The sequence below is a fragment of the Vipera ursinii genome (genome assembly GCF_947247035.1).
Source record: "Vipera ursinii genome assembly, chromosome: 1".
NCBI classification, from domain to species: domain Eukaryota; kingdom Metazoa; phylum Chordata; class Lepidosauria; order Squamata; family Viperidae; genus Vipera; species Vipera ursinii.
The window spans coordinates 183021512-183048985 of record NC_139512.1 but is presented as its reverse complement, the minus strand read 5'-3'; the positions used below and the strand labels follow the sequence as shown (position 1 = coordinate 183048985).

The window sequence follows — 27474 nt, the reverse complement described above, 5'->3', positions numbered from 1 at the left end:
GGACATTTGCATTGTGGAGGCTCACCATCTATCTGGTGGCAGTGTCCTCCAGTGCCAGGCTGACTCTGCCCCCCTTGGTGGGGATCTCGCAGCCATACTCTTGCATGTAAGTGAGGACATGGGCCAGGAAAAATCTGAGTTGCTGAGGGTCTCTGTTGAATTTCACTCCAAGGGGGTGTGCTTTATGTTCACGTTGGTGACCCCCCTCATCTCCAGCTCTTGGAGTGTTTGCTCTTACAGAGTCCCAAGGCATTGGAGTCCCAGCACTGGTGGCTGCCACTGCATCTGAGGTTCTGTGTCAGTCACAGTGCTCCGGGGAGAGAGTTCTCCCCCATTCACAGTCCGGTCTCATTGGTTGTCGTCCCTCATTGCTCTGGTTAGAGACTCGCGCCTTTAGGTCTTGGAACACTTCCATCATGAAGGGCATCATTTAATCAAGTGAGGCCATCATCGTCATCCAGTGCCTCTAACTCCTCTCCATTTGGGCTGATGGCTGCCTCAGGTGAGGATGACTCCTTTTGTCCTCCTCTCCCAGTCTTCTTCCTCACACCAATGGACCTCCTTGGTTCTGAGGAGTCCTCCAGGCTGGCAGCTCCCTCTGTCCCTTCAGCAGAGGTTGTGCTGGGGTGAGCTTCAGCATCATCTTCCCCCCAGCACTCGATTTCTCCTGATTGCTGCCTTGGTTAGACATCTGTTGCATGGTCCCCACGGTAGGGCGAACACCTCTCCGGGTTGACCACTTTGCAGATTCCACCTAATGTAATGTCCTGCCTCAGCTACTCATTCATGAAAGCACAACTCTTGAAACACATCATTTCAAAAGGATCTTTTACTGAGAGAAAGCGATTGCAGAGAAGTAAGGCGGAATCTGAAGTTCCCATGCAAAAGCCTTAAGCTAAAAGTTCTATCTCTCCACCCCCACCCCAATGCCCCCAGTCCATCAGGAGCCAATCAGCTGGGATGAAGATATTGTGAGAACTTTGAGCCAAAAAGATGATAACCATCCGTTCCCTGGTACCTTGTCCTTGCTAGCCAGCAGGAGTTAAAACAGATGCCCCTGAGAGTTTTCCCCCCTCCCTAATTCCCATGCAGATACATCAAAGTGAAAATAGAAATGATGCAGAAACATCCTCAGTCCATAATAGCCCATGCTATTGAATGGCAATGTTCTGGTAGGGCCCTGACAGTTCACTGAAACAGTGCAGATACAAATAATCCCACTAATAAGAGTTAATATTCTTATAGTATACATAGAACTGATTTTTTTTCTCCTGTTTCCTTGTCAGATCCTGAAGATAATGCGTTTAGTTTGGGACAGAAAGTTGGAGAAGCAGCAGCTAAAAAGAAACAAATCAAAATGAGTTTCAGTCCTCACAGTAGGAGGATGAAATTCATCCTGAAGACAAGCCCAAAGAAATCAGAGCAGCTGAAGAAATCAGTCAAGGACAGTGGGTCTTGTAACTTAACCTCCATCTATGACTTTGTTTCTTCACCTCATGAGAAGCCTTTCAGAGAGGAAAATACACCTGAGCAGGAATATAGGAAAGAACTAAGAAAAAAGACTTTAACAGACTTCAACCAGCTGGGGGACACCTTCAGGGGCCAACAGGGAAACTCCAGTGAAAGCTATAAAGTAGGCCTAAGTGAAAGCAAAGATCCAATCCCCAGTTATGGCTCAAAAAATACCTCAGAACTGAGGCTGATCAACAGGAAAGGGCTTGAAGAGAATGCAGGTGAACTCTCAACAAGCAATGGTAGACCTGTGAAACCTAAAGAGAAGAGTAACAATTGCAATTTTTTTCTTGTGCCTAATGTTGGGGGAAATCTGACTTCTGAAGAGTGGCTTTCCTTGGCAAAGGAAACAACTCCGTCAAAGTGTGACAGGCAGTCTGCTCGCTCTCACATATCTTTGCCTAAGTGTCACAAAACAAAAGAGGGGGCTATCCACCGGAAGTCACGATTGCTGAAAAAGGCCTCAAAGCAGTTTTCCGGGAATTCTGTGGCAGCCTTTCCTTTTAGGGACTATGCAGTTTCTTCCCCATCTCTACAATTGCCTGGAATCACATCACCCCTACAGAACCTAGAAGACTTTTCTTGTGCCAGTGACCCAGAACTTCCAAAAGTCTCCAGAAATTGTGCTGAAAGGCAGGTTTTACTCAAGAAATTTCCCCAAAACGTATCAGCCAAGAGAAACCATAAAGGGGAGTCTCTACTCCATACTGCTTCTATTGAGGTAAGCTAACCTCTTCTCTGGAATATTTTTTCTCAGTAAAATAACAATTTTTCTATTTTACCATTACACAACAGCAAGAGATATTTCTAAATCATTAAATTCATATAACAGAGTCTACATCCTCAATTTTCCAGAGATACTGTGTTATAGTATATTGTACGTAGTTTCTTTTGCTGTTCTGTGGATATTATAGTCATGAAAAGAAATGCTTTTCAACATTGGGAATGCATGTAAGGCTATTTCAGTCATTAGAAGAAAGATGCTTATTACTTGCTTCTGTGCATTGTAAGGATTTGTGTGTAGAAGCAACCCCAATTGAAATGTTTACTTGTCATTCCCTACAGAAAATAATACTTTTTATCAATTCCTGAAGGCAAAAGATTAGGCACTAGTCTGTTCTCAGGGAGTACATGACACCAAAATATTGCCAATGAAAATGATGTCCTTTGGCTCTCCCTTGGCTTCTATTTCTTGTTCCAATGGGAATTACAAGTCCAGGAGAATTCCAAATTGCATATCAGCTGTCTCAGTTTGAAAAGATAAAAATGTAGCATTTTCAAGATTATCAAACTTTACCTTCTAGGCGGTAGCTCTGCAAATGGGCCGCAGCAGCTTTCTAAACCAGCGGCAGCAGGTCTCCAAACGGGTTATCGGGCGGAGGTGCGCGCAGCTCTCCAAAGGTTTGGAGAGCTGCGCGCGCACCTCCGCCCGATAACCCGTTTGGAGACCTGCTGCTGCTGGTTTAGAAAGCTGCCGCGACCCATTTGCAGGCGGTAGCTCTGTTTTGTTTTTGCGCATGCGCGTGCGTGGATGCACGCGCACGGCTCCCACTTTTTTTATGTGTGATGGAACCGGTTCCCAGTGGCTCTTTTGCTTTTTCAGGTTGCCGGCCCCTGCTATAGGGCTTCATTTTTCCTTGTAGTTGTTTTTTCCTTGCTGCATTTAGTTTGAAAAGTTTTCTGCCTTTCTGAGGTATTCCTCACTTTTATGGATGAGACTCAGAGTGGCTAGCCCAGGAGTCTTCAATCTTGGCCCTTTTGTGACTTGTGGACTTCAAGTCCCAGAATTCCTCAGCCAGGCACACTGATTTTTAGAAATGAAATTCAAGGAACCAATTCCTTCAAATTGCAAGGTGTTTTCTTGGGATCAGTTGCATAATGAGATGAAATTCCTTTCTCCTAGTTCTTTCCAAAGAAGGATAAGGGTGACACCAAATAAAGCTGTGGTTGTACCTCCTATAAATCCTTTTCTCAGACATGTGGATATTGCCAAACCAAGTCAAAAATTCCAAGACACTTATACTAGCCTAAGTAAGTGAATTAAAGGGGCTGTGTATGCACATTCATATAGACTAGATGGGAGCAGCATCTGGAAATAGACATGGTTACTTCAGCAGTTGTGAAAGATTTGCATAGCCCTTAATCTTAATCAGCCAAAATGAGGTCAGCTAAATTGATAGGCTGCTGAATCCTGCCATTCAGATGGGGGTACTTGTAAGAGGGAAATTAGGATTTCTGTTTCTTTAGTTCCCACTGGATATTTGTGGGAAATTAATTACAGCTGCCCTTAATCTAACTATCTTGACTGAAGGAAGTTTAACTATAATAGGAATTCATTCTTCCCTCTTTAGTCTTTTCTGGATTCCCTTGTTAGCCTTTCCCTGCTGGTAGAGTGATCAAGAATTTCTGCTAGCATACCACTGATGAAATTACAGTTGATTTTATTTATTGTCAGATTTTATCATGTGTGACCCCTTGCTTCGACACATTACAATAACATCAATTAACAGTTGTTGAGGCCCTCATAAGAGCAAGAACCAGAACTTTGCATCTCCCTCGACACCCAAAGCAGTAAAAGAGGAAGTAGAGAAGAAGACTCCTTGTTAATTCCCTAATTTTAAAAAATAACATTTTCCTTTGAAAATGGAAAAGAAAATGGCTATGCATATTTGTATAGTATTTGTATTTTATTTATTAAATTTATATGTTACCAATCTCATTGTTGTAGCAACTCAGGGCTGCTTAAATATGTAAAAAGATAAATATAAAACAGTTAAAATTAGTAAGGATTAAATAGGCTAAAAGCTAAAAAGACAACAATGGGAATGGAATTTTCTTTCTTACCCTGTCAACCACCTCCAGCACAGAGCACCCCAATTAAGGCTCCAAGCCAGCTGGCAGAGCCAGATTTTAAGACCCTTTCAGAAGACCATTTTATATAGCTATTACAACTTTATATTATCCAGATTGCTAATTTTATTTTATTTTTTGTTGTATATGTCTTCGCAAGCTTTTTAGCCTATTTTAATTTAAGATTATCTTTTAACCAATATTTTTTGTCTTTATGTACTAATATTGTCAATTTAGTTTTGGATATTTTGAATATTTAATACCAATTCTCTTCTGCTGGTTAATGACCACAATAAAGTTAAGTAAGAATTTATTTATGGTCAGCTTTTACCTGTGTGATTCCTAGTTAATTTCTTATTTTTTTAAAAAAATAACCTTTTGCTTGTGAAAATGGAAAAGAAAAAAAATGCCAAAGACTACTTTTAAAGGACAATAAACTCTTTTATGAGGGATGTTAGTGGTGATGATTACTATCAACCTATATATCCCACCCTAGTAAACATAGGGAGTGTACAAACTAAAGTCTAAAGAAAGCAAGTAGACACAGACTTAATAAAAAGAAAGAAAAAAACCTTTAGAGAAAGAAACTGTCTTGAAAGGTCAGGAATTAGCTAGAAAGAAAGGTTTTCTGTTTTGTCCTATTCCCCACCCAGCCATGGATTGTTCCATTTGGATTGTACTATTAAATAGCTGCAACTATTTTCTGAATTTTTTATCCAATTAAACTTGTCAGTGTAATAGAAACAGTCTCATGGGAGAGTAAATGGAAATTACATTTAATTTTTCTGGGACTTCATTAACTATCAGATAAATCTATATTTTTATTACTATGTAGGGCTTAATTTACCAAACTTAATGAAAATTAAATGAGTTCTGCTTTTGGATTGTTTAAGAAAGACTGTTAAAAGCATTTAAAATTAAATATGTTGGTGTATTTCAGATCAATCTAAATGGGAATTACAGGATGGTCTTTCCTATTTTATAACTTTGACGCTCATAGTAAATATCTTAAAAGCACATTACTTTTTAGTTTCATGCTTCTTGATAATGTACACAAAGAAGGCTGGGTAACTTACAACAGTTCATTTAGTGACGGTTCAATATTACAACAGCACTGAAAAAAGTGACTTATGACCATTTTTCACACTTACAACTGTTGCAGCATCCCCATAGTCACATGATCAAAATTCAGACACTTGGTAACTGACTCATATTTATGACAGCTGCAGTGTCCTGGGGTCATGTGATCACCTTTGCAATCTTCTGTCAAACAAAGTCAATGGGAAAGTCAGATTCACTTTAAAAAATGTTAATAATTTAACAAATGCAGGGATTCACTTATTTATAGCAAGAAAAGTTGTAAAATTGGGCAAAATTCATTTAACAAATGTCTCACGTAGCAAAAAAAATGTTGGGCTTAATTGTGGTTGTAAGTCGAGGATTACCTGTACATTCATTTTTACCATAGGGATTCTTCCCAACAATGATAAACGTAGCTTAACCTGTCCTTCATTTTATTCCATACTTTCACACAGCTATTTTGAAATAACATATAATCGTCATTCACATTAAACTTAATAATACCCAGATATTTTACTTTGTGAAGTGTATATCCGGATTATCTCAGGGAGCACCTGCTGCCAACATCAACTTCCCATCGTCCTGTGCGCTCCCACAGGGAGGGCCTCCTCAGGGTCCCGCTGGTCAGGGAATGCTGGCAGGCGATCCCCAGGGGAGGGTGTTCTCTGTGGGTGCGCCTGCCCTATGGAATCAATTGCTGGTGGAACTCCGGATCGCCCCCGACCTTCATTCGTTTCGCCGGGACCTAAAAACCTGGCTTTTTGAGTTAGCTGGCTTGGACTGAGGGGTTTTAAGGTTTTTAAATTCTAATTTTAAATTGTGGGGCTATTGATTTAATTTTATTTTAATTTTTATATTGTATTGTTTTAATTTTGCCCTGTAAACCGCCCTGAGTCCTTCGGGAAAAGGGCGGTATATAAATTGAAATAAATAAATAAATAAAAATTAAATAAATGTCAATTTCACCCATTTCATAAATGTTTCTCATCTTAATGAGGGGGTCAGGACAGAAATAGGCATAATGAATGAATGAATGAATGTTTAGCAAGAGTGCATGTCTGCATTAATGACTGCTAGACTTGTATTGAGAGAGGATAGGTAACTGACACGTGTTACAAGGTGGACTGTGAATTCCAAGTGGAGGCAGACCTGTGGCTAAAAATCAACACCAGTTGTATCTGTTAGTTCTTCCAAAGGTATGTTAGCATGATTACAGTTAATTTGGGTAATCATATTTTTGTCATAATTATCCTAGACTTGCATCATTTTTTTAATTCATAGAATATTTCAAGAATTTTTCATAATGGAGAGGGAAATTTAATTTTAAAAGAGGAGTAAGAAAGGGTTGTAACAATTACATAGTTCTGTCAGAATCCATTTTTATCTCATTTCTAACTCCCTCTCTCTGCAAAATCCAAATCTCATGAGGGAAAGAGAAGACAGGGTTGTTAATTGCCCATCTCTATCCCTTAGATGCAATGTTTGTTTATTCAGCCTGCCTGGAGGCCATTACAAAAGACCAGGGAAGAAACCCTCTGAACTACAAAGGACAAAGAAAGGGGATGGGGGTGGAGAATCTGGTTTGTATCTCCGAATGGAATGTGAAGGGGAAGAAGTAATAATATTGCAAATGTACTGGTGTTTCTCTTTTCCCATGAGGTGTTTGACACCTGAAACATGACTGATCCGGGACTGACCAAATGGACTGAGGGGAGGGGTTTTTACTCGGGGACACTTTAAAAGTATCGATCTGTGAGACAGTTTTCAGATCCTGTCTATCCTATCCACTGTCATCTATGTTTTAGTGAAAGTTCCTGCTTGGACCAACTTGTCTGCAAGAGTTTTTCTTTCCTAAGATGTAGATTGGAGTGGGTTCTGACAAGTTCTCCAGATGAGGGAAATAAACCAAAGAACTCAAAAATCAGAATATCAATTACTTTAACTAAAATATATATTTATCATGATTTAATATAAAGAGTGATTTTTAGAAATTTGTATTTCTAAAAAACTTTCTCATGTTTTACTTTATTCTGTTGGATATTTGATTCCTTCTTCCATTACTGATCTTCCTACTTTTTATTTTGGGTTTATAGATCTTCAATAAACTTAAATTGATTATTAAAGTTTAATCAACTTTAATGCTTTATGTGCTCGTTTCCTTTTTCTAGGGTAATCTTTCTGCTGTTGAATGCTTGTTGAAAAAAGGAGCTGATCCCAACATTAAAGACTATGCTGGTTGGACACCACTGGTAATTTAAACGATTCATTTCTTTCATTCTTCCTTTGTTCTTTATTTCACTCTTGTTAAGACTAAGTGATATAGGGGATGATTTAGATCAGACATGTCAAACACAAGGCCCGGGGGCCAGATCCGGCCCGCGAAGTGGTTTCATGCAACCCACGAAGCCATCCTGGAAACAGTGAGGGAACGGCCCCCACTGCCTTGGCCCTGGCCCAGAGACCCTCCTTCTACGAGAGATCCTCAGATCTGTCCCACTCCTGCCCAGGCCCCCATAGGCACCCTTGATGCGAACGATGTAGAGCTGGCCATGCCCACCCAGTAAGCCATACGCACTCTGGCCACGCCTACCCATTCCATACCCACCTGGCCCCCTGAGAGCAACCACAATGCTGATGTGGCCCTCAATGAAATCAAGTTTGACACCCCTGATTTAGATGAACCTTTTCTCTCAGTTTGCCCTGAAAAATGAAAAACTTCATTTGTTTTAATAAACTCAAATAGTTTTGAGATCCTCTTTCCCTTGCTTTTCCAGGTATTTGTTCCTACATTGTTCTGTGTGAATAAAGCTAGTTTCTTTCTTCAGATGAATTTCTATTGCATTTTCATTAGCAAGTGAAATGGATTTTAAAAGTCTAAGCAGAATCTGGAAAGTGGTAAAATACATTACGGATAGTTATTTTGTTAAAATGTGTTCATTTTTTTCTGCCAGATGAAGTTCAAATATAAGCTTTTTTCCTTTGCTCATAGCAAAGATTCCTAGAATGATTAATTATACCTGCAAGCTATCTGGGAGTTGGTCGTGATAGTAACAAACAAAAATCTGTAATTTAGTGGCATCATTTTCCTGATTTATCAAATTCAGTTTTTAGTTGAGCCAATTCTTATTCTCTCTCTTCTATATTTTCTTTTTCCAAATTCAACATTTAGCATGAAGCCTGTAATCATGGACATAAGCAGATCGTTGAATTACTGATAAGACATGGGGCACTGCTGAATGTGACTGGGTATCAGAATGATATGCCACTTCACGATGCTGCCAAGAATGGGCATATAGAAATTGTGAAGCTGCTGCTTTTGCATGGAGCTTCTCGAGATGTGGTGTGAGTAACTACATGAACTTGTCATCTGTTTTTGAACAAATGAATAAAGATTCTTTTGCACTCAATATTCCCCCCCTAAAAAACACTCACATAAAAATGTGGATTTTCATTTTTAAAAAAAAGTTATTTAGGTTTAAGAAATGGGCACTCGTACTGTATTAAATTTCACAATAGTTTTTACTACCTGAAAAGTTGCAGACTAATCCTATAAGATTTAAACAGGCTTGCCTTAATTGAATCTATCCTTTCAGTCAAAATATATTTTATTGGAAAAATGAGTTTTAACAATTAATTAAATGAGAGAATGTGATTACTGGGCTGATTCAAGAGGTCCAGTTTGAAGATAATAAAAATGTGTCTCCCTTGGAATCTGCAAATTCCTATTTTCAAAAACTTTTCTTTGTCTAGCGAAACCTGTGAAACTACAAGCAGAAACTATTACATGAATTTGTGGACCTATTAATTGCTCCGCTTGATCTAGCTGATTTTTTACAGTTAATCTTCTGCATAAATTAATTTATATTTTATAGCCTTTTTGTGTGTTTGCTCCCTTGAATTTCTTGCCTATCTTGCTTCAGAGTTGATCAAGTGACATGAAATATTAGCTCTTGGAATTTGCAATTTCACTTGTTCATAACATATTTCATTGAAATTGGCTCTTTTCCATATTTTCCTACATTTTATTTATTTATTTATTTTAATTCCATTTATATCCCGCCCTTCTCCGAAGACTCAGGGCGGCTTACAAGCTTAGCATGCATAATATAATTAACTAGCTTCTTTATTTTTTAGCAAAGAATGAATCTGACTTCAAAAAGTTTCAATCCAACTAGCTGAAAGCTATTGAAAACATTTCTAAAGATGAGATAATGTTGCTTTCCTTTGCTTTGCTCAGATACCTTCTGTCTGCATGCTTTTGGAGAATCATAGCTCATACATCCACATACACAATGCCGGGGGTGTGGGGGAGGTGGAGCTAGCTTGAATGGACGATGGACGCTGAATTTCTGCCTCCTTCGGACCATCACAGAGAATTAATTAAGAAATATAACACCCAATTAAGGACTAAGAAAATTTAAGAGATTATGAAATGTGAGTTACTTTCCTTGCTTTCCTCCTGAAGTTTGGATTGTATTTGATTCGGTTTTAGACATTCTCCCAAAGAAGCTTTGAAAGGATGTTTGAATAAGAGATTTCAGAGGCTTTTGAAGGCTGATGGGGAGAGGAGAGGCCCTATGATTAAAGACTGATAGGAGAAAGAATTTGGAGAGAGTGTAAAGGAGTACAACTGAAAAGATAATAGCTGAATTATAAGTGTACGGTGTGAAGGCCTATTACTCCCTCCTTCCAGTTGAAGTGTTGAGATCTGGAGAAAGTGAAAATATTAAACACCTTTAAGACAGCCTTGATATGGCGTGTGTCATAAAGGTAGTTGCTGCCTTTGGATTTTTTTATTTCCATCATGTCGCTTTCACAGAGATAAGTTGATAACGACAAGACAAAGGGAGGAAGTGACGTGTATGGACTATAGACTGTAAAAATTCTTAGAAGGTTAAGAGCTCTTTTTGGTGGTTGGATGTCAAAACGCAGCCAAAGTGCAGAAAGTGTTTGGCAAAGACCCAAAGCAGGCCTTACCTTCAGATTTATGTCTGATTCGAGTGGAAAAAGCCTTAGAAATCGATGTGAGGAAAAAATCGCCTGAGAAGTCACTGAGTCAACCAGATAAACTTGATATTCTCTTACAAGAGATAAGAGAAATGAAGATAAATATAAAAGAAAGACAAATATAGAGGAAGATTTGAAGCAAATAAAAGATAAAATGGACAAAATGGAGGTAAGAATAACAGATCTGGTGAAACAAAGTCAGGATATGACATGAAATATTACAGAAGTGAAGACCCAGATGGGAGAACATGGTAAGGTGTTAAAAAGTCAGACAAGTATGATGCATCAGGTGAAAAAGGATTTGATTGAGATATGTGATAGTCAGCGCAGATCAAATTTACGTATACGTGGATATCCGGAGAAAAGTGAAGAAAATGAAGGAAAATTGATTCAAGCACATAGACAATGGCATCACTTCTATCCCCTGGGAGCTTGATATCAGACGACAAGAATGAAATCTTTGAGGTTACCTGTTTGTAGATCCAGAGATCCAGAGAGAGTAGAAATGGCCTTTGCACTAAGAGTTGGCCCCTTGGCAGGGCTGAATTCCTGCCCTTCCGAACACTAAATAAAATTTTCATAAATATTTTTGTCCATGTAAAAATGTTCTTCTAAAAGGATGTGGATGATTTGCAAATCATATAAGTCATGTGATTGTTCACATTTTTTCTATCACCAACAAAGATGACAAAACAACAAATGTGGTTTTCCTAAATGTCATATATAAATAAATAAACAAATCAAAGAATCTAATGTCAGTCCTCTTCGATTCTTTAGGATGTCCAGTAAATTCAGAATAAGATATTTTGATGACTTTGTTTTAATTTTAAATCCATTAAAGCAAATTTAACATATTTAAAGCCTGCAACCTGCATTCATTGATGTTACATTGTTAGGTGTTTCGGTTCTTTAATCCATAACCCATAAAAGTCCCAAAAGTTGATTTTAAACTTTTGCTTTTAAATTTTTGTTACAAAAAGAAGGTGGTCTTAATTTCAGATAGCAACACCAGCAAATAAATTAACACCTTGAGTTTCTGAGATGCAACCCAAGCATCTGGCCCACACTTAGACATTAAATAAACACTTGAATTTAATATATTTCCATTCTTATTATTTATGGAGAGAGAAGTCAAGAAAAATCTTATAAGTAGTAGTTTGTTGTTGTTAGCTGCGAAGTCGTGTCCGACTCATCGCGACCCTATGGACAACATTCCTCCAGGCCTTCCTGTCTTCTACCATCTTCTGGAGTCCATTTAAGCTCACGCCTACTGCTTCAGTGACTCCATCCAGCCACCTCATTCTCTGTCGTCCCCTTCTTCTATTGCCCTCGATCTTTCCCAGCATTAGGCTCTTCTCCAGTGAGTCCTTCCTTCTCATTAGGTGGCCAAAGTATTTGAGTTTTAGCTTCAGGATCTGGCCTTCTAAAGAGCAGTCAGGATTGATCTCCTCTAGGACTGACCGGTTTGATCGCCTTGCAGTCCAAGGGACTCGCAGGAGTCTTCTCCAGCACCATAGTTCAAAGGCCTCAATTCTTTGGCGCTCAGCCTTTCTTATGGTCCAACTTTCACTGCCATACATTGCAACTGGGAAGACCATAGCCTTGACTATACGCACTTTTGTTGACAGGGTGATGTCTCTGCTTTTTACTGTGCTGTCTAGATTTGCCATGGCTTTCCTTCCCAGGAGCAAGCGTCTTTTAATTTCTTGGCTACAGTCCCCATCTGCAGTGATCTTGGAGACCAGGAAAACAAAATCTGTCACTACCTCCATTTCTTCCCCATCTATTTGCCAGGAATTGAGAGGGCCAGATGCCATGATCTTGGTTTTCTTAATGTTAAGTTTCAACCCAAGTTTTGCACTCTCCTTCTTCACCCGCAACAAGAGGCTCTTTACTTCTTCTTCACTTTCTGCCATTAGAGTGGTATCATCTGCGTATCTTAGGTTGTTGATATTTCTTCCAGCAATCTTAATTCCAACTTTTGATTCATCTAGCCCTGCCTTTCTCATGATGTGCTCTGCATATAAGTTAAATAGGCAGGGCGACAGTATACAGCCTTGCCGGACTCCTTTCCCAATTTTGAACCAATCAGTGGTTCCGTGTCCAGTTCTCACTGTTGCTTCTTGACCCGCATATAGGTTTCTCAAGAGACAAATAAGATGGTCTGGTACTCCCATCTCTTTAAGAACTTGCCACAGTTTGTTATGATCCACACAATCAAAGGCTTTAGCATAGTCAATGAAGCAGAAGTAGATGTTTTTCTGGAACTCTCTAGCTTTCTCCATGATCCAGCGTATGTTGGCAATTTGATCTCTAGTTCCTCTGCCTCTTCGAAATCCTGCCTGTACTTCTGGTAGTTCTCGATCCACATACTGCTGGAGTCTAGCTTGTAGGATTTTAAGCATAACTTTACTAGCATGAGAAATGAGTGCAATGGTGCGATAGTTTGAACATTCTTTGGCACTGCCTTTCTTTGGAATTGGAATGTAAACTGATCTTTTCCAATCCAGTGGCCACTATTGAGTTTTCCAAATTTGCTGGCAAATTGAGTGTAGCACTTTTACTGCATCGTCTTTTAAGATTTTGAATAGCTCAGCTGGAATACTGTCACCTCCACTAGCTTTGTTGTTGCTCAGCTTTTCTAAGGCCCACTTCACTTCACATTCTAGGATGTCTGGTTCGAGGTCAGTGACCACCTCATTGTGATTATCAGGGACGTTAAGCTCATTCTTGTATAGTTCTTCTGTGTAATTTTGCCACCTCTTCTTAATCTCTTCTGCCTCTGTTAGGTCCCTGCCATTTTGGTCCTTTATCATGCCCATTTTTGCATGGAATGTTCCCTTCATCTCTCCAATTTTTTTTGAAAAGATCTCTGGTCCTCCCTATTCTATTGTTTTCTTCTATTTCTTTGCACTGTTCATTTAAGAAGGCATTCTTATCTCTTCTAGCTATTCTCTGGAATTCTGCATTCAATTGGGCATATCTATGTTTTTCTCCCTTGCCTTTCGCTTTCCTCTTTTCCTCAGCTATTTGCAAAGCTTCCTCAGACAGCCATTTTGCTTTCTTGCATTTCTTTTTCTTTGGGATGGTTTTGGTTGCTACCTGTTGTACAATGTCGCGAACCTCTGTCCATAGTTCTTCAGGCACTCTGTCTATCAGATCTAATTCCTTAAATCTATTTGTCACCTCTACTGTATATTCAACAGGGATATGATTTAATTCATACCTGAGTGGCCTAGTGCTTTTCCCTACTTTCTTCAGTTTAAGCCTAAACTTTTCAAGGAGAAGCTCATGGTCTGAGCCACAATCAGCTCCTGGTCTTGTTTTTACCGACTGTATAGAGCTTCTCCATCTTTGGCTGCAGAGCACATAGTCAATCTGATTTCTGTGTTGACCGCCTGGTGATGTCCATGTGTAGAGCCGTCTCTTGGGTTGTTGGAAAAGAGTGTTTGCTATGACCATCGTATTCTCTTGACAAAATTCTATCAGCCTGTGCCCTGCTTCATTTTGTACTCCAAGGCCAAACTTGCCTGTTATTCCAGTTATCTTTTGGCTTCCTACTTTAGCATTCCAATCCCCCATGATGATAAGGATATCATTTTTTGGTGTTACTTCTATAAGGTGCTGTAGGGCTTCATAGAACCGGTCAATTTCATCCTCTTCAGCACTGGTGGTTGGGGCATAGACTTGGACTACTGTGATATTGAATGGTTTCCCTTGGATTCGAACTGAGATCATTCTGTCATTTTGAGGATTGTATCCCAGTATTGATTTTCCTGCTCTTTTATTGACTATGAAGGCTACTCCATTTCTTCTGAGGGATTCTTGCCCGCAGTAGTATACCTGATGGTCATCTGAATTAAATTCACCCATTCCTGTCCATTTAAGTTCGCTGATACCTAAGATGTCGATGTTCATATTTAAGATTCCAGGACTTCCACTTTTGCCCGTTGGCGCTTGGTCGCGGGATTGCAAAAGCTCCACTTCCTCTTTTCGCCCTGCCAGGGGACCCTAAATGGGTCTAAAGCTGCCCTGAAGAGGCAGAGAAGAGAAGAGGGGGTGCCCCAGTGATTCAGGAATGACGGCAGTTGTCCCATTCGATTGGGAAATTCCTTCTAACCCAACAGGAGAAATGCTGGCCCTATCTTGGTAATCAGCCCAAGCCACATGCATCCGAAGTCCACAAGTACTCACCAGAACATCGGTGAATAGCGTGCTGAAACTGGGTGAGAAATTTGATCTTCTCTCTCCTATTTTATATCCTTAATTTTTGGAAAAGATACCTCATGAAGCAAAAAGTCTCCGAAAGTGAAAAGGAGGGGGAGCTTTGCCCCTCTCTCCCCCACGGAAGAAAGCTGCGAATTAAACTATTAAGCAGGACAAAAACATACTGTTGCTGACCTCTAGTGGTAGAAGAGAACATAAGTGTTTTCCGGATGCCCAGAATGAGATAACCTACTTCTCTTATCTTTAAAAAGAGTTAAACAAAACATTCTGGGCCAGCCACAATAAGCAAATATTATAATTTGGATGATAAACACCTATTGACTATGACTTTAAAGCTGTTTTCAGAGAAAGAAAAAAAATTGAATTCTAACTATCATGGAATCTCAAGAGCTTGCAAAAAGAACTTGTCAAGAAAAACCAAATACTTTTCAGGAGAAAATGCTCGCTATGTTACAATAATTCAGACAATAATAGCTTTAAACCACAATGAAATTAAAAACAACTTTGATGACATAAATGGACATAAATCTTTACATTAACCTCACAACATAAGAATTTTCAGAAAATGAAAGAATCTACCAATGGAAGGTATTGTGATTTAACACAGATGGAGGAAAACTCTCAAGATGTGACTGAAGCACTGGATCTGGAAGAGATAGTCCACACCCCAGAATTACAAAATAAAGCCGAAGATAAGAAGAAAAGCCTGACAAAATGGATTACAGAGATACCAAAAAATCTACAACTTGAGAGACAAAAAAAGATAAAAGAAATTAACATCTTACCTGATTTGTCTCTCCAATCCTTAACAACATCCACAAGAAAATGGCAAGACTTTAACTGAGTGGAATAGATGGATCAGAAAAGCTGTTTGGTGAAAGAAAATGACTAAAATCAGATTCAAGGGATTAGAAGATTGGACCTATCGGAAGCAATTTTTAAAGAGTAAGCATTTATTTGAATATGTTTAAAATATAATATGGTCTGCCTAGCCAGTAAATATTGAATGGAATAGAGTTAAAAGATGTATATTTTTATGATATGTGAAATGTAACTGTCTTATCAGATGCAATTTTTAAAGATTAAAGTATTTGATTGAATATGGTTAAAATATAACATGGATTACTTAATTAGTGTCAGGGCCTACTTCACCCACATCTTAAGAAAGCAGAACTCTTGGAGACAGTTTTTTCCGAGCAGGAACTTTTACTAAGAAATAGGAGATAGCAGGCATAATAGACAGGATCTGAGGGATTCCTTTACAGATCGATATTTTTAAAATGCCCCCAAGCAAACTCACCCCACAGTTCATTCAGCCAGTTCCAGATCAGCCAATCTCCAGATGGCAAGTCTATCGTGGGAAAAGAAAAATAACATCAGTCCGGTTCCGTTTGCAGCATTATCATTTCCAACACTTTTCACACCTCTTCGGAGAAATAAACCAGATCCTGGAGGGTTGTATTTCTTCCCCCCAACCCCTTTTTTAGTTTCCGGGTAAGTTCAGAGAGAATGCCTAGTATAGATACTAGGGTTCTATACTATAGAAAGCAATTGGTTACATTGTAATGGATAGCAGACAGGTGAATGAACAAAAGTTTACATTTAATGGAGGAAGTGAAAGCAATAAAGCCCCATGCCTGTTCCCTTTCTCCCTTGGGAATATGGCAGAATCCAGGAGAAGGTGAGATTTGATTTTAGCTCAGAGGAGATAGTTAGAAATTAAATATAAATGGATTCTGGCAATTAGTAAACATTGAATGGAATAGAGTTAAAAATAAAAAATGGGGGATATAAATGAATTTTAGTTTGAGACATATGTTTGTCTTTTTCTTCTTTTTCTTCTTTCTTATTCTGAGTAGTGTTGCATTTTTTTATGATATGAGAAATGTAATTGTTGGGAGGATTATTGTGAGGGAAACAGATTAGATATTTAACCGTAAATCAACTTTGAGAAAATTTTAACAGATAAAAATGATTTCAATTTTGTGGGGAAAAAGTCTAAATGAGAATGTTGAAAACTGGACATATAATGCAACCAAGAGGACTAACTAGAAAAGAAGTTCTATATTTATGCTATTACTAATTGGATAAATGTTAGGAAAATGTTAATATTTAACCTCTTTGTTATTAAAATACTATGAATTGTATTAACCTAATATTTGCAAAAGAAAACAATATGGGAAGAAGAGAAAATCAAGGAAAGCTCTTATGTAGAATACGATATGATAGAAGTTGACTATTAGTGATTGTTGTGAAATGTGAACCCAGACAACATGCAATTTACTAAGCACTAGGTTGTTTTTTAAAAATCAGTAAAATATATTTTTTAAAAAAGATACCACCAGCAGTTTCCAACAGAACATTTTGGCTTCTAGTTTTAGGATACAGTTTTTCTATAAAATTAAATATTCATGAGCTCACATCAAAATCCAACAAGACACAAACATGCCTGGGAACAAAATAAAGTACCTGTCTGCTATATATTGACCCTATCAATTATCAGGACTTTAATGGAACTATATAAAGACTGTCCGTAGAACAAGGATGATGTTCTAACAAATGTTCACCTCACATACAAAGAGGGGCGGTGGCTCAGTGGCTTAATGATGCTAGAGATGGTCCCTGCTTCAACAGTTTGAATCGTGAGCTCGTCACTTGCCTCAACTGCTTTTTTTTTTTGTAAAAAGTTTATTGTTTTTTTACAATAACAACCTTAGTGCCTTGTGTACAGCGTGTTCTCTTGGTTCATAGTTTTTTAAAAACAATATAAAATTAATAATAGTTAATAGACAATAATAATTAATTTTATATTTCCATAATTAGTATATCAATTAATAATATAATGCCTTGATCTTCTCTTCACCTATTAGTATTCTCCTACAACATTAAACATATCTAATTTCTAATATTTGATATTTTCCATATATAAATGATTAAATAAAAACATTTTCTTCTATATTTATACCAACAATAGTAGCGTCCATATATAGCATTTTTTTCTTATCAGCTTGTGTTATTTTTGTAGGAGTCATTGATTCACCATATATCTTATTTTCATAAATTTTGTTTAACTCAATTTCTCCATAATATTCAAATAATTCTTGTCAATCATATTTTCCCAGTATTGAACATCTAAATATCCAAATTTTCCATTTAAATATATCATCCCAGTATTTCCATATTTCATATATTATAGAGATACTATACTACTTATTTATCATAACATCTTACTAGTCAATTTATATTTCACTTCTGTTTGTAAACATTAGTTAAATCACTGTATATCCTTTTTTCCAGAGTTCTTGTTAAGCCTAATTTCCCCTCAATATTTCAATCATTCCTTAATCCTAAATCTTTTCAAACTCAATTTGTCTTTAAAATTCAAACTTTTCCTTCACTTACAACATCCTAATATTTTTACATTTTGTATCTTATAAAAAATACCATATTACTTATATCTCTTATCCCACTTATTTTAAAGTCCCTTTATGGCCAAAGTTATTTGTTTATTTAGCCATATTCAAACAAGTGTTTACTCATATAATATTTCATCTTGTAAGGCGAATCCAGTCTCTTCATCCCGTCTCTAATCTTCTTCCTTTGCCAAATTGTTTTCCAAATTAATATTTTCAACTTGTCCACTTCTTGTATTTTTGTAGTTATTGTTAGGAGAGGATACATAGTAGATAGGATGTATGCTTTTTGTCTCCCAAACAATGATTCTCCTGGCAGTATCCATTTTGTTAAGTCTTCTTCTCAGGTTTATTTTGATGTTCTAATGCATAAGGTATGTTTTCCATATTTATTGTTGTATCCAAGTCTTGTAAGTTTTTTCTTGTTTGTATTAAGTTATAATTCCCTTCATTTGTAAATTCACTAGTTAAGTCATTGTTTTCTAGTTCACATTCTGTTGTCTGGATTGTTTGTTCATTCTTTACCATCATTCTTTGGATGTTTTCTGATTGTAGATTTAAGTTAGAAGTATATTCACTTACATTATCAAAGTTAAATTTAATCTCCTCTTGGTTTAGGTCTGTTGTAGTTTGTATATGTTGTAGCATTGAATAAATTTCATCTTGGAAAGTATTTGTCTTGTCTTGAAGTGTTTCTAAAGGTCTTTGATCTTTTAGGCTAAATCTTTCAGGAGTAGATATTAAGTGTGGTTTTCTATCATTTTTGATGAGTATGTCATATCCATGTTGTCTCTCCCTTTCGAGTTGACTGTCATAAATGCCATAGTCTCTAATTAGCCTTGTCAAGCTAACCAAAACTCAAAATCCATACAGTCCAATTTTGTATAGTTCTTGTTTTTATATATAATTTTTGTAATCCGCTGTAATTTTCAGTTGTCAAGGTTTCAGTAAAATCAATATTTTATAACAGTTCTTTTTTTTTCAGGAGTCAATTGTCAATTCAATATATTTAGCCAGCTTAAATCCTTCCTGTAACTTCCCTTCTCAATAATTTGTCATAGATCAAAGTTTTTAAACTGTTCATAAATTTAAACTACAATCAAAGTATTTCTTTTTCTTCAAACATTTTCCAATCTTATAGCCAGTCCAGTATATAATCTCTTCTCTGTTCCTTAGCAACTATCTTCTTAAAGATTATTAGAGTTCATGGGAACAGATTTTTTTTTCTGTTTCTGGGCTTTGTCTTTAATGTGATATATTCTCATTGTCCACTAGATGACAGCAAATATTTATTTTCCAGCTCTTTCAGACAAAAAGTTATTTTTCATTTTTTCTTTTTTATTTAAAACAAGTTTAATTAATTTTCTAATTTTACATCCAACATATTTATGAAACAATGTGGTGATTGGATAATCAAAAGCCCAATAACAAAATTTTTTGTACATAGGTCAGAATAGATAACAAAAATTCCCTCTCCAATTTCCTTAATCATAATATCAAAATCAAATTAATACATTTCTAGTTGTGACAGAATCAATTAGAACAGTTATCAATACATTTTCACAGATACTTATCCACGTCCTGTTTTTAAGTTTTATCTAATTTCAGTACAGTGCTCCAAATTAACCTATATTTTCTAAGAAACTTAATTTTCAGGTAATCCACATATATAATAGTTATCATATCTGAAATACATACATTGTTCATTTAAGTGCATTCTTGTTATATTTCAAAAACATATTCTATTTATCATCTTTGTAATTATCAATGATTAACAAGGTATCTTTTGTTGTGTCATTCCAAGTTCTATAATATAGTTCAAAGTTATGCTCTAGTAGCTAATTTTCATTTCCTTAAAAATCTAGGTCCTAAATATAAAATCAGTTTATATCTTTTAACAGCTTCCCTTAGCCCATTAAAATAAACTTTAAGCTTTATTATTATAAATCCCAACATTTTTTTAAAAAAAACCATTTTTAAACCTAACTCTAGGTTTCTTTTTGTGACAGACAGGCTTCCATATTATTGCCTTTAACTTCTCAAATGTGTCTCCCTTTCTTCCTACACACGTTGTTTGAATCCAGGGAGACCATCCAGTTGTCAATTTTTCAAAGAGAGTGACCCCTTTATAGTCATTAAATTGTCATTCTAATAAATCAGGTCTCTATATTTGGCATAGTATAGTCATCATTAATTCAGTCTGGTCGTCGTCTTCTTTCAGTCCCATCTGGGTTAGGTAAGAGGTCATGACCGGTGTTGTAGTTTTTGTTTGTTTGGTTAGATTCTTGAAGTACTGTATATGAAGGCCTTTGGCATCCTCCATCTTAGTATTGCTTTCTTCAGCTTCTGTTGTTTGTTAAATTGTAGATTTTATGGTTGAAATCGAAGTTTGGACATTAAGGCTCTCAGTAAATTGTACTTCTTATTTTTTAAAGTCCCCTATTTTGTTGTTGATTTCCTCCTCTTCTGTTAGTTCATTGATTGGAGTCAGAGTCTCATTTAGTGGGTTTATGCTGTCAGATTTGTCTTTAAGTCTGGCTTTCATTTGTACAGTCATTGCCAAAATTGTAACAAGTATAAGTTTATAGTCAAGTGGTGGGATATATTCCTTCATTTCTTTGATGTTTACAGATAGGTCTTTAGTGGAGGCTATTTTAATAAAAATCAGTGAATGTCCACCTCCACTATTCCTAAAGGTTGTTTTTGGTGCCAGGTGTTCCCAATTCTTATCTTTAGAGATAATGTGAAGGACACATCTGTTACAGCCAGATCTCACAATTAAAAAAAAAGGTTTACTTGCTATACTAGGCTTCGCCACAAGATGTCCTCAATAGCATGTAGAATCTTTTTCCAGACTAATATGAGGCTTTTATCCAATTAGTCCATTTTTAGCCATAAATAAGGTAGAAGGTCCCCACAAAGATAAGAACGTTTTAGTAGCCCAAAAATTCCAGAGGTACAGATAGGGTTGTTTAATTATTTAGTTTAGTTATTTGGTTTCTTTTGAGGCTTTAAGGTTTTAGTTCCCCAAGTAAGCAGTCGCCGATCTTTCAAGAGAGGGGGGAAGATTTTCAGAAGAGTCCCACAGGAAAGTAATTAGGGAAGCAAGAAAGGTAAGGTCTCACCCAAATCCTCCAGATTGCTTCGTTGTGCTTGATGGTGATTTTGGCTTTCAGCAGGGAGCGGCTTAGTGATCGGCCATTAATATGGCCGATCTCTTCTTCTTCGGGCCAGAGGAGCTGCTCCAGATCAAATGGAGGGCTGCCGCCCTTCCACGATCACAAGGAGGGCCTCCTCATGGTGGTCCCCCTCCAGGGCAACTTTTGACCCTTTTCAGGGTCCTCCAAGGAAAATAGATCGGACGACGGGGAGAGCATTCTTTCCACACGTCCGTTGGCACTGCGCGCGCAGACCGGAAACCATTTTTCTTTTTTTTATGTAGTTCAATCAAAATCCTTTAGAATATAAACTTAGCAGTTTGCTTTAATTTCTAAGTTTGATCAGATTGTAGTATTTTGAATTTCAATAAGGTTCTTTCCTCCTTAAAGATTAATTCGCTGCTTCTGTGTATGAGGGAACGGGAATGTAGTCCCCTGCCCCTCGCTTTCGGAGGTTGTTTGCTTTGGGGATCTTTCCCAAGGACTAGTTGTAAAATAAGGGAGAGAAGATCAAATACTCTTACCAGCTGCAAGCATGCTGTTCACCATTGTTCTTGGTAGTGTTTTTGGACTTTGGCTGCAGTAGCTTGGGCTAGACACTGTCATGCAGCTAGGTTTTCTCATGTCGGGTTCGTAGGGCTTTCCCTGGATCAAACGAAGCGATTGCCTTCGCTTCATGATTAACGGGGCACCCATCCTTCATGGTCACCTCTATGGGCCGACTTTTGATCCATCTAGGGTCCCCCTGGCAGGGTGAAATTAGTCGTGGGGAGTGGAGGTCCGCTCTCGTGTGGCCATGCGCAGAAGTTCCCACTTGCCTCAACTTCTGTTCACCTAGCAGTTTGAAAGCAGGATCTATGCAAGTAGATAAATAGGTGCCACTTGGGTGGGGGGATGAGTTGGTGCTCTGTGCAGGCAGATTCCTGCCATCTCTGAATCTTCCTGATTGCGATGCCCGCTTGTGAGGCCGCTTTGGGAAAGGGAAATGGGCCTTGGATGATGCTGCAAGAAGATGAGCTGCTGCTCATCATTCTTTTTGGTGCAAAGCCAGCTTGCCTTCCTGTGGCACACCTTGGGAAGGGCATGGGCGTGTCTCACAAGAGAACTGGTAAATTGGCAGCCAAATGCTACTATGCAATAGAATTGTAGTCTCCGGCTAATGTAATAACACATACACTAATAATAATAACGATAATGATAACAATAACCAATTTTGAAGAATTCAAAGAAAAGTCTAAAAATTTGGTTATAGCCTGGATTGATTATAAGAAAGCATTTGATTCTGTTCCACACAGCTGGATTGAGAATTGCTTAGAGATTTTTGGAATTAGCAGCAACATTCAGAAATTCCTAAAGACTTTTCCATGAAGCTATGGCAAACTAAGCTGATGGCCTATGGAGAAGAGCTTGGTGAAGTTGAAATCAAACAAGGAATTTTCCATTGTTGCCTCTATTATTTGTACTATTGATGGTGCCACTGACAAACATTTTGAACAAGACAAACTGGCTATGAATTGGCTAAAAAAAGCTTGAAAAATTCCCATTTACTCTATATGGATGATTCAAAGTTGTTTGAAAAAACAAAGCTGAATTGAGCTTACTTGTGAAAAGCACCGAGGAGTTTAGCAGAGACATTGGAATGCAATTTGGCATTGACAAATATGCAACAATTGCTGTTAAGGCATGAAAAATGGTAGAAAATAACAGATTAGAACTTGGTAATAAAGAGCTGATGAAAGCAGTAATACCAGAAGAAGAGTACAAGTATGTAGGAATTTTGGAAGCTTCTGACCTAATGCAAAGCCAAGTCAAGGAAGGGACTTCAACAAAATACATAAAGCAAGTCCAGAAAATCTTGATCAAAGCTGAGTGGAGGAAATATCATAAAGGCAGTTAATAAGGCCTGTAATAAAATACTCAGCTGGAAAAATTGATTGGACTCATCTAGATCTTGATAACGTGGATTGAAAGACTAATGACAGTGCACCATGCTCTGCACCCAAAAAGTGATATTGATCAATTGTACTTGCCTAGATCTCAGGGTAGCAGAGGATTCTTACAGATGAAAGAAATTGTGGAAGAGGAAAAACGCGGCTTAAATGATTACATAAAGAAAGCAAAAGAACTTTTGCTAAAGGCAAACAAGGGAAGTCTTTTGAAAACAATGAGATTGAAAGCAGAATATTAAAAGGAAATATTGAGCATTGAGTTTCTAATTGAAAGAAGAAGCCTATGCACACTCAATATCTGAAGGACATTGAAGGAAAGGCAGATACAAAGCTAACATGGAGCTGACTGAGATCAGGAGTGCTGAAAAAGGCTTCATTTTGGCTGCTCAAGAATAAGCCTTGCCAACTAAATCCACGAAAGCAAAAATTCAACATGTCAGTAACAACAGTAAATATTGCTTATGCAATGAGAAAGATGAAACAGTGGATCATCTTATCAGTGGTTGCACCAAAATTTCACAGACCGATTATCTACAATGTCATGATTGAGTTGCCAAAATTACCAGAAGTTTGGGTTCGAATACAGCAAAAATTGCTGGGAACATCATGTTGACAAAGTTTTTGAAAATGAACAGCTCAAAATCTTGTGGAACTTTTAGATCCAAACAGAGTGTCATCTTGCTGAAAATACACCTGATATCACGATTGTGGAAAAGAAAAAAGTCTGGTTCATTGATATTGCAATACCAGGTGATGCACAAATTGAAAGAAACAGCTAGAAAAAATAACAAAATACTATGATCTGCAAATTAAAGGTGAGTAATCATGGAGGAAGAAATCAATGGTTGTACAAATAGAAATAGGAGCCCTTGAAGCAATAACCAAAAGGCTGCCTAGATCAGGACACCTGGCAGGTGGTACGCGACCCTGCCTAGCCTAGACAAGTATAGCTGGGGGAGGGAATGAGCTAAGGCAGTTCAGCACAGGACTTGCCATCAGGAGCTGCACGGTTGCTTGGGCAAGACAAGGGCCCCAGGATAGGCACTTCTGGCACACCTGGAAGAGAAAAGAGGAGGAGGATGGAGAAGGAGAGGATATAAAAGAAGTGTAAGGACCTGCCTCCATTTCTCTACCAAGAAAGCAGAACTCTTGAAACTGGCATCATTTCAAAAGGAACTTTTATTGGCAGGTACAGAAAGCAAGAAAGCCAGCTTGTCCTTTCACCCTGGATGCCAGTTTGCCCTTCTGTGGCACACCCTGGGAAACACATGGGTTCGGCTTCTTGCAGATGGCAGATGGGCCCAGGGCATTCCTTTCACCCCCTATAAAAGATACATCAAAACAGATAGAGGAAATGGTCTACATGCATTATTAACCCGTGGCCACCCTCTTTCCCCGTAGAAGAATGGCAGAACCCGAGTAACCTAAACCCTGAGAATATGCATGATTAATAATTGAGGGTTCTGACATGCCACTGCCCCCCCCTTGAAAAATGAGAGATTCACCTAGAGATAGAGAAAATAACAGGGAGAGAGTTGAAACAACAATGTTAGTCAGGCTTATCCGGATAACAGGCATGGAACATTTTTTAGCAGTCGGGGAGCTCTGACATGTTTTTTATGTACCCGCTCATTTTGTGATGATGGGAGGTCATTCCATGCCACCAAGTATTGGGTAGACCCATGATGTTTCCTGAAGTCTAATGTCTCTTTAATTTCAAAATGTTGTTCTCCTTCCACCATAACGGGTTATGGTAGGGGGAGCTTTTGCTGGACTTAAGGGGGAGCTTCCCATTTTAGCAGGCTGCAGTGAAATACAGGGTGGACCAGTGATTTTGGGAGTTCCAATTCCACTGTTACTGGTTTAACTATGCGTTTTCTGGGGAAGGGTCCTACGAATTTTGGTCCTAGCTTTTTCAGTGGCTGCAGAGATATACTTTTTCCCCTATTTTGAATAATTTAGGTTCCATTTGTTTCTTATCTGCCTGAACTTTATAAGCTTCCCTCGCTTCATCTAAAGCACGGGTCGGCAACCTGCAGCTCTAGAGCCACATGCGGCTCTTTCAGCCTTCTCCTGCGGCTCCCAGTTTGCAGAGAGACAGAGAAGAGAGAGGCACTTGCTCTTCCCTTCTCTCTCTCTCTCTCTTTCTCTCTCTCTCTCTCTCTCTGTGTAACTCACACTGTTCTCCGAGAAGCTGACAAGCTTATTGAGCAGGGCTCCTGCCTTTGCTGCGTCTCCACAGAAAGCAGGAAGCAGCAGAAAGAAGGGCAGGAGACCCAGCCCAATAAGAATGTGTGTCAGCTTGCCCGAGAAGAAGCCAGCTTGCCAGGTGAGCAGATTGGAGAGGGGGGAGAGAGAGAGAGAGAAAAAACTCATGCACAGCAGCCTCTGTTTCTTTTTAATTAAACTTTTCAATCAAGTTCCCGCCTTGGTTGCGCGCATGCGCATTTTGCGGCTCCCAGTGGTTTTTTTTTCCTCTGGAAAGGTGTCCAAGTGGCTCTTTGAGTGTTTAAGGTTGCCGACCCCTGATCTAAAGCTTTTTGAACCACAGGCCAGGTGTTTTGCAGCTGTTTAATCCACTCTTTTAAAGAGGGGATGGTGGGCTCTTTAACAGGTAATTCAGGCATCGAGTTGAAATTTTGTCTTGTTGCCACTTGGAATGATGTGTAGCCAGTACTTGAATGCACTGCATTGTTGTAAGCTACTTTTGTGAAAGGCAACATCTCAGTCCAGTTGTCTTGTTGGTAATTTATGAAGCATCTCAGGTATTGTTCCAATACTGAGTTTGAATGTTCTGTCCCACCATTTGTTTGCAGATGATAACTAGATAACAGTCCTTGACTTACCAAGTAGGTACAAAAAAGCTCTCCAGAACTCTGAGGTGAACTGGACCCCCCTGTCTGATATAATGCATTGTGGGGCCCCATGTAGCCGATATATATGTAGTACAAATAATCTGGCTAACGCTTTAGCATTGGGAATCTTCTGGCAGGGTATGACGTGGACCTGTTTGAAGAATAGGTCCATCACAACCCAAATGACAGTGTTCCCTGCACTTTCTGGCAATTCTACTATAAAATCCATAGAGATTTGTCTCCAGGGTGCTGAAGGGCTGGCCACTGTTTGTAATAATCCTGACGTTTTCCCCTGTCTTCACTTTGCTGCTGTGCAGACGGGGCAGCTTGCCACATAGCTTTCAATCTCCTTTTTTATAGATGGCCACCAGAATTGCCTTTTGGTCAAATGGAGAGTTTTCCTGAACCCAAAATGCCCCGCCATTTTCGAGTTGTGGCAGAGTTGCATGATCTTTACTTTCTGGGTTTTTGGCATGTATAACTTTTCTCCTACCCAGGGCAGTTCGTCTCTCATCGAGCAAAAGTTCTTATGGTTAAAGAACCATTCGTCAGTTTCTAATGCTCGTCTAAACTCGATCCCTGATTTGCTGTTCAAAGGTGGGTTTTTCCTAGGGATTTCCTTTGTGGTGGTCGGAGCCTCTATGTCACTGGTCCCCAGCCTTGCTTTTTTTTGCCTGAGCTCTCATTACAGGGCCTGCTAATTGTTTTGGGGTTATCAAGGGTTTGATTACATCAGACTTTATGCTATTGTATTGTGGCATCCTCGACAAGGCGTCAGCTAAAAAGTTCTTCCCCTCCCGGGATATACTTAATTGAGAAATCAAACCAGTGGAAATGCTGGGACCACCGAGCTTGTTTGGGGGAGAATTTTCTTGAGGATTTTAGTGCTTCAAGGTTCTTGTGATTGGTCCATACCTGAAAGGGGATTTTACTGCAGGAAATGTGTCCATGTGAGCAGAGCCCCTCACACTGGACATGCCTCCTTTCCCCATACTGCCCACCTCTGTGCCGTTTCAGTCAGCTTTTTGGATGTGTACAAGCAAGTTTACAATTTCCCTTCCTGATTCTCTTGCAGCAGCATCACCCCCCCCACCACATCGCTAGATTCTGCCTGAATGACAAATGGCTTCTCCGGGTATGGGTGTTTTAGCACCAGCTCAGCTGTCTAATTTGTACAAGTGCTCCTGGAGAACCTCATTTATCAGCTGCATGAATACTGTGGGCGCCCCTTGTAACTTGAAAGGCAGGACTCGGAACTGGAAGCACCCCAAGGGTGCTTCCTTTATCCTAACTCGGTAGTAGGCCTCTCTTAAATCCAGTTTGGAGAATATTTTCCTCTTGGAAAGGTGAACCAGCATGTCCTTCATTAATGGCAAGGGGTAAACATTGTTCTTGCAAAGAGCGTTTAGAGACCTATAACCCA

General features: G+C 38.6%; 1 protein-coding gene across 1 annotated transcript in view; it reads left to right on the top strand.

Moving 5' to 3' along the window:
- The window catches only part of BARD1 (BRCA1 associated RING domain 1), a 96220-nt gene that overhangs the window by 23711 nt on the left and 45035 nt on the right, over window positions 1-27474 (top strand). The window contains exons 4-6 of the mRNA XM_083354584.1: window positions 1287-2233; window positions 7611-7691; window positions 8612-8784. Coding sequence (XP_083210710.1) covers window positions 1287-2233; window positions 7611-7691; window positions 8612-8784 — 1201 coding nt within the window. The remainder of the gene's footprint in view (window positions 1-1286; window positions 2234-7610; window positions 7692-8611; window positions 8785-27474) is intronic.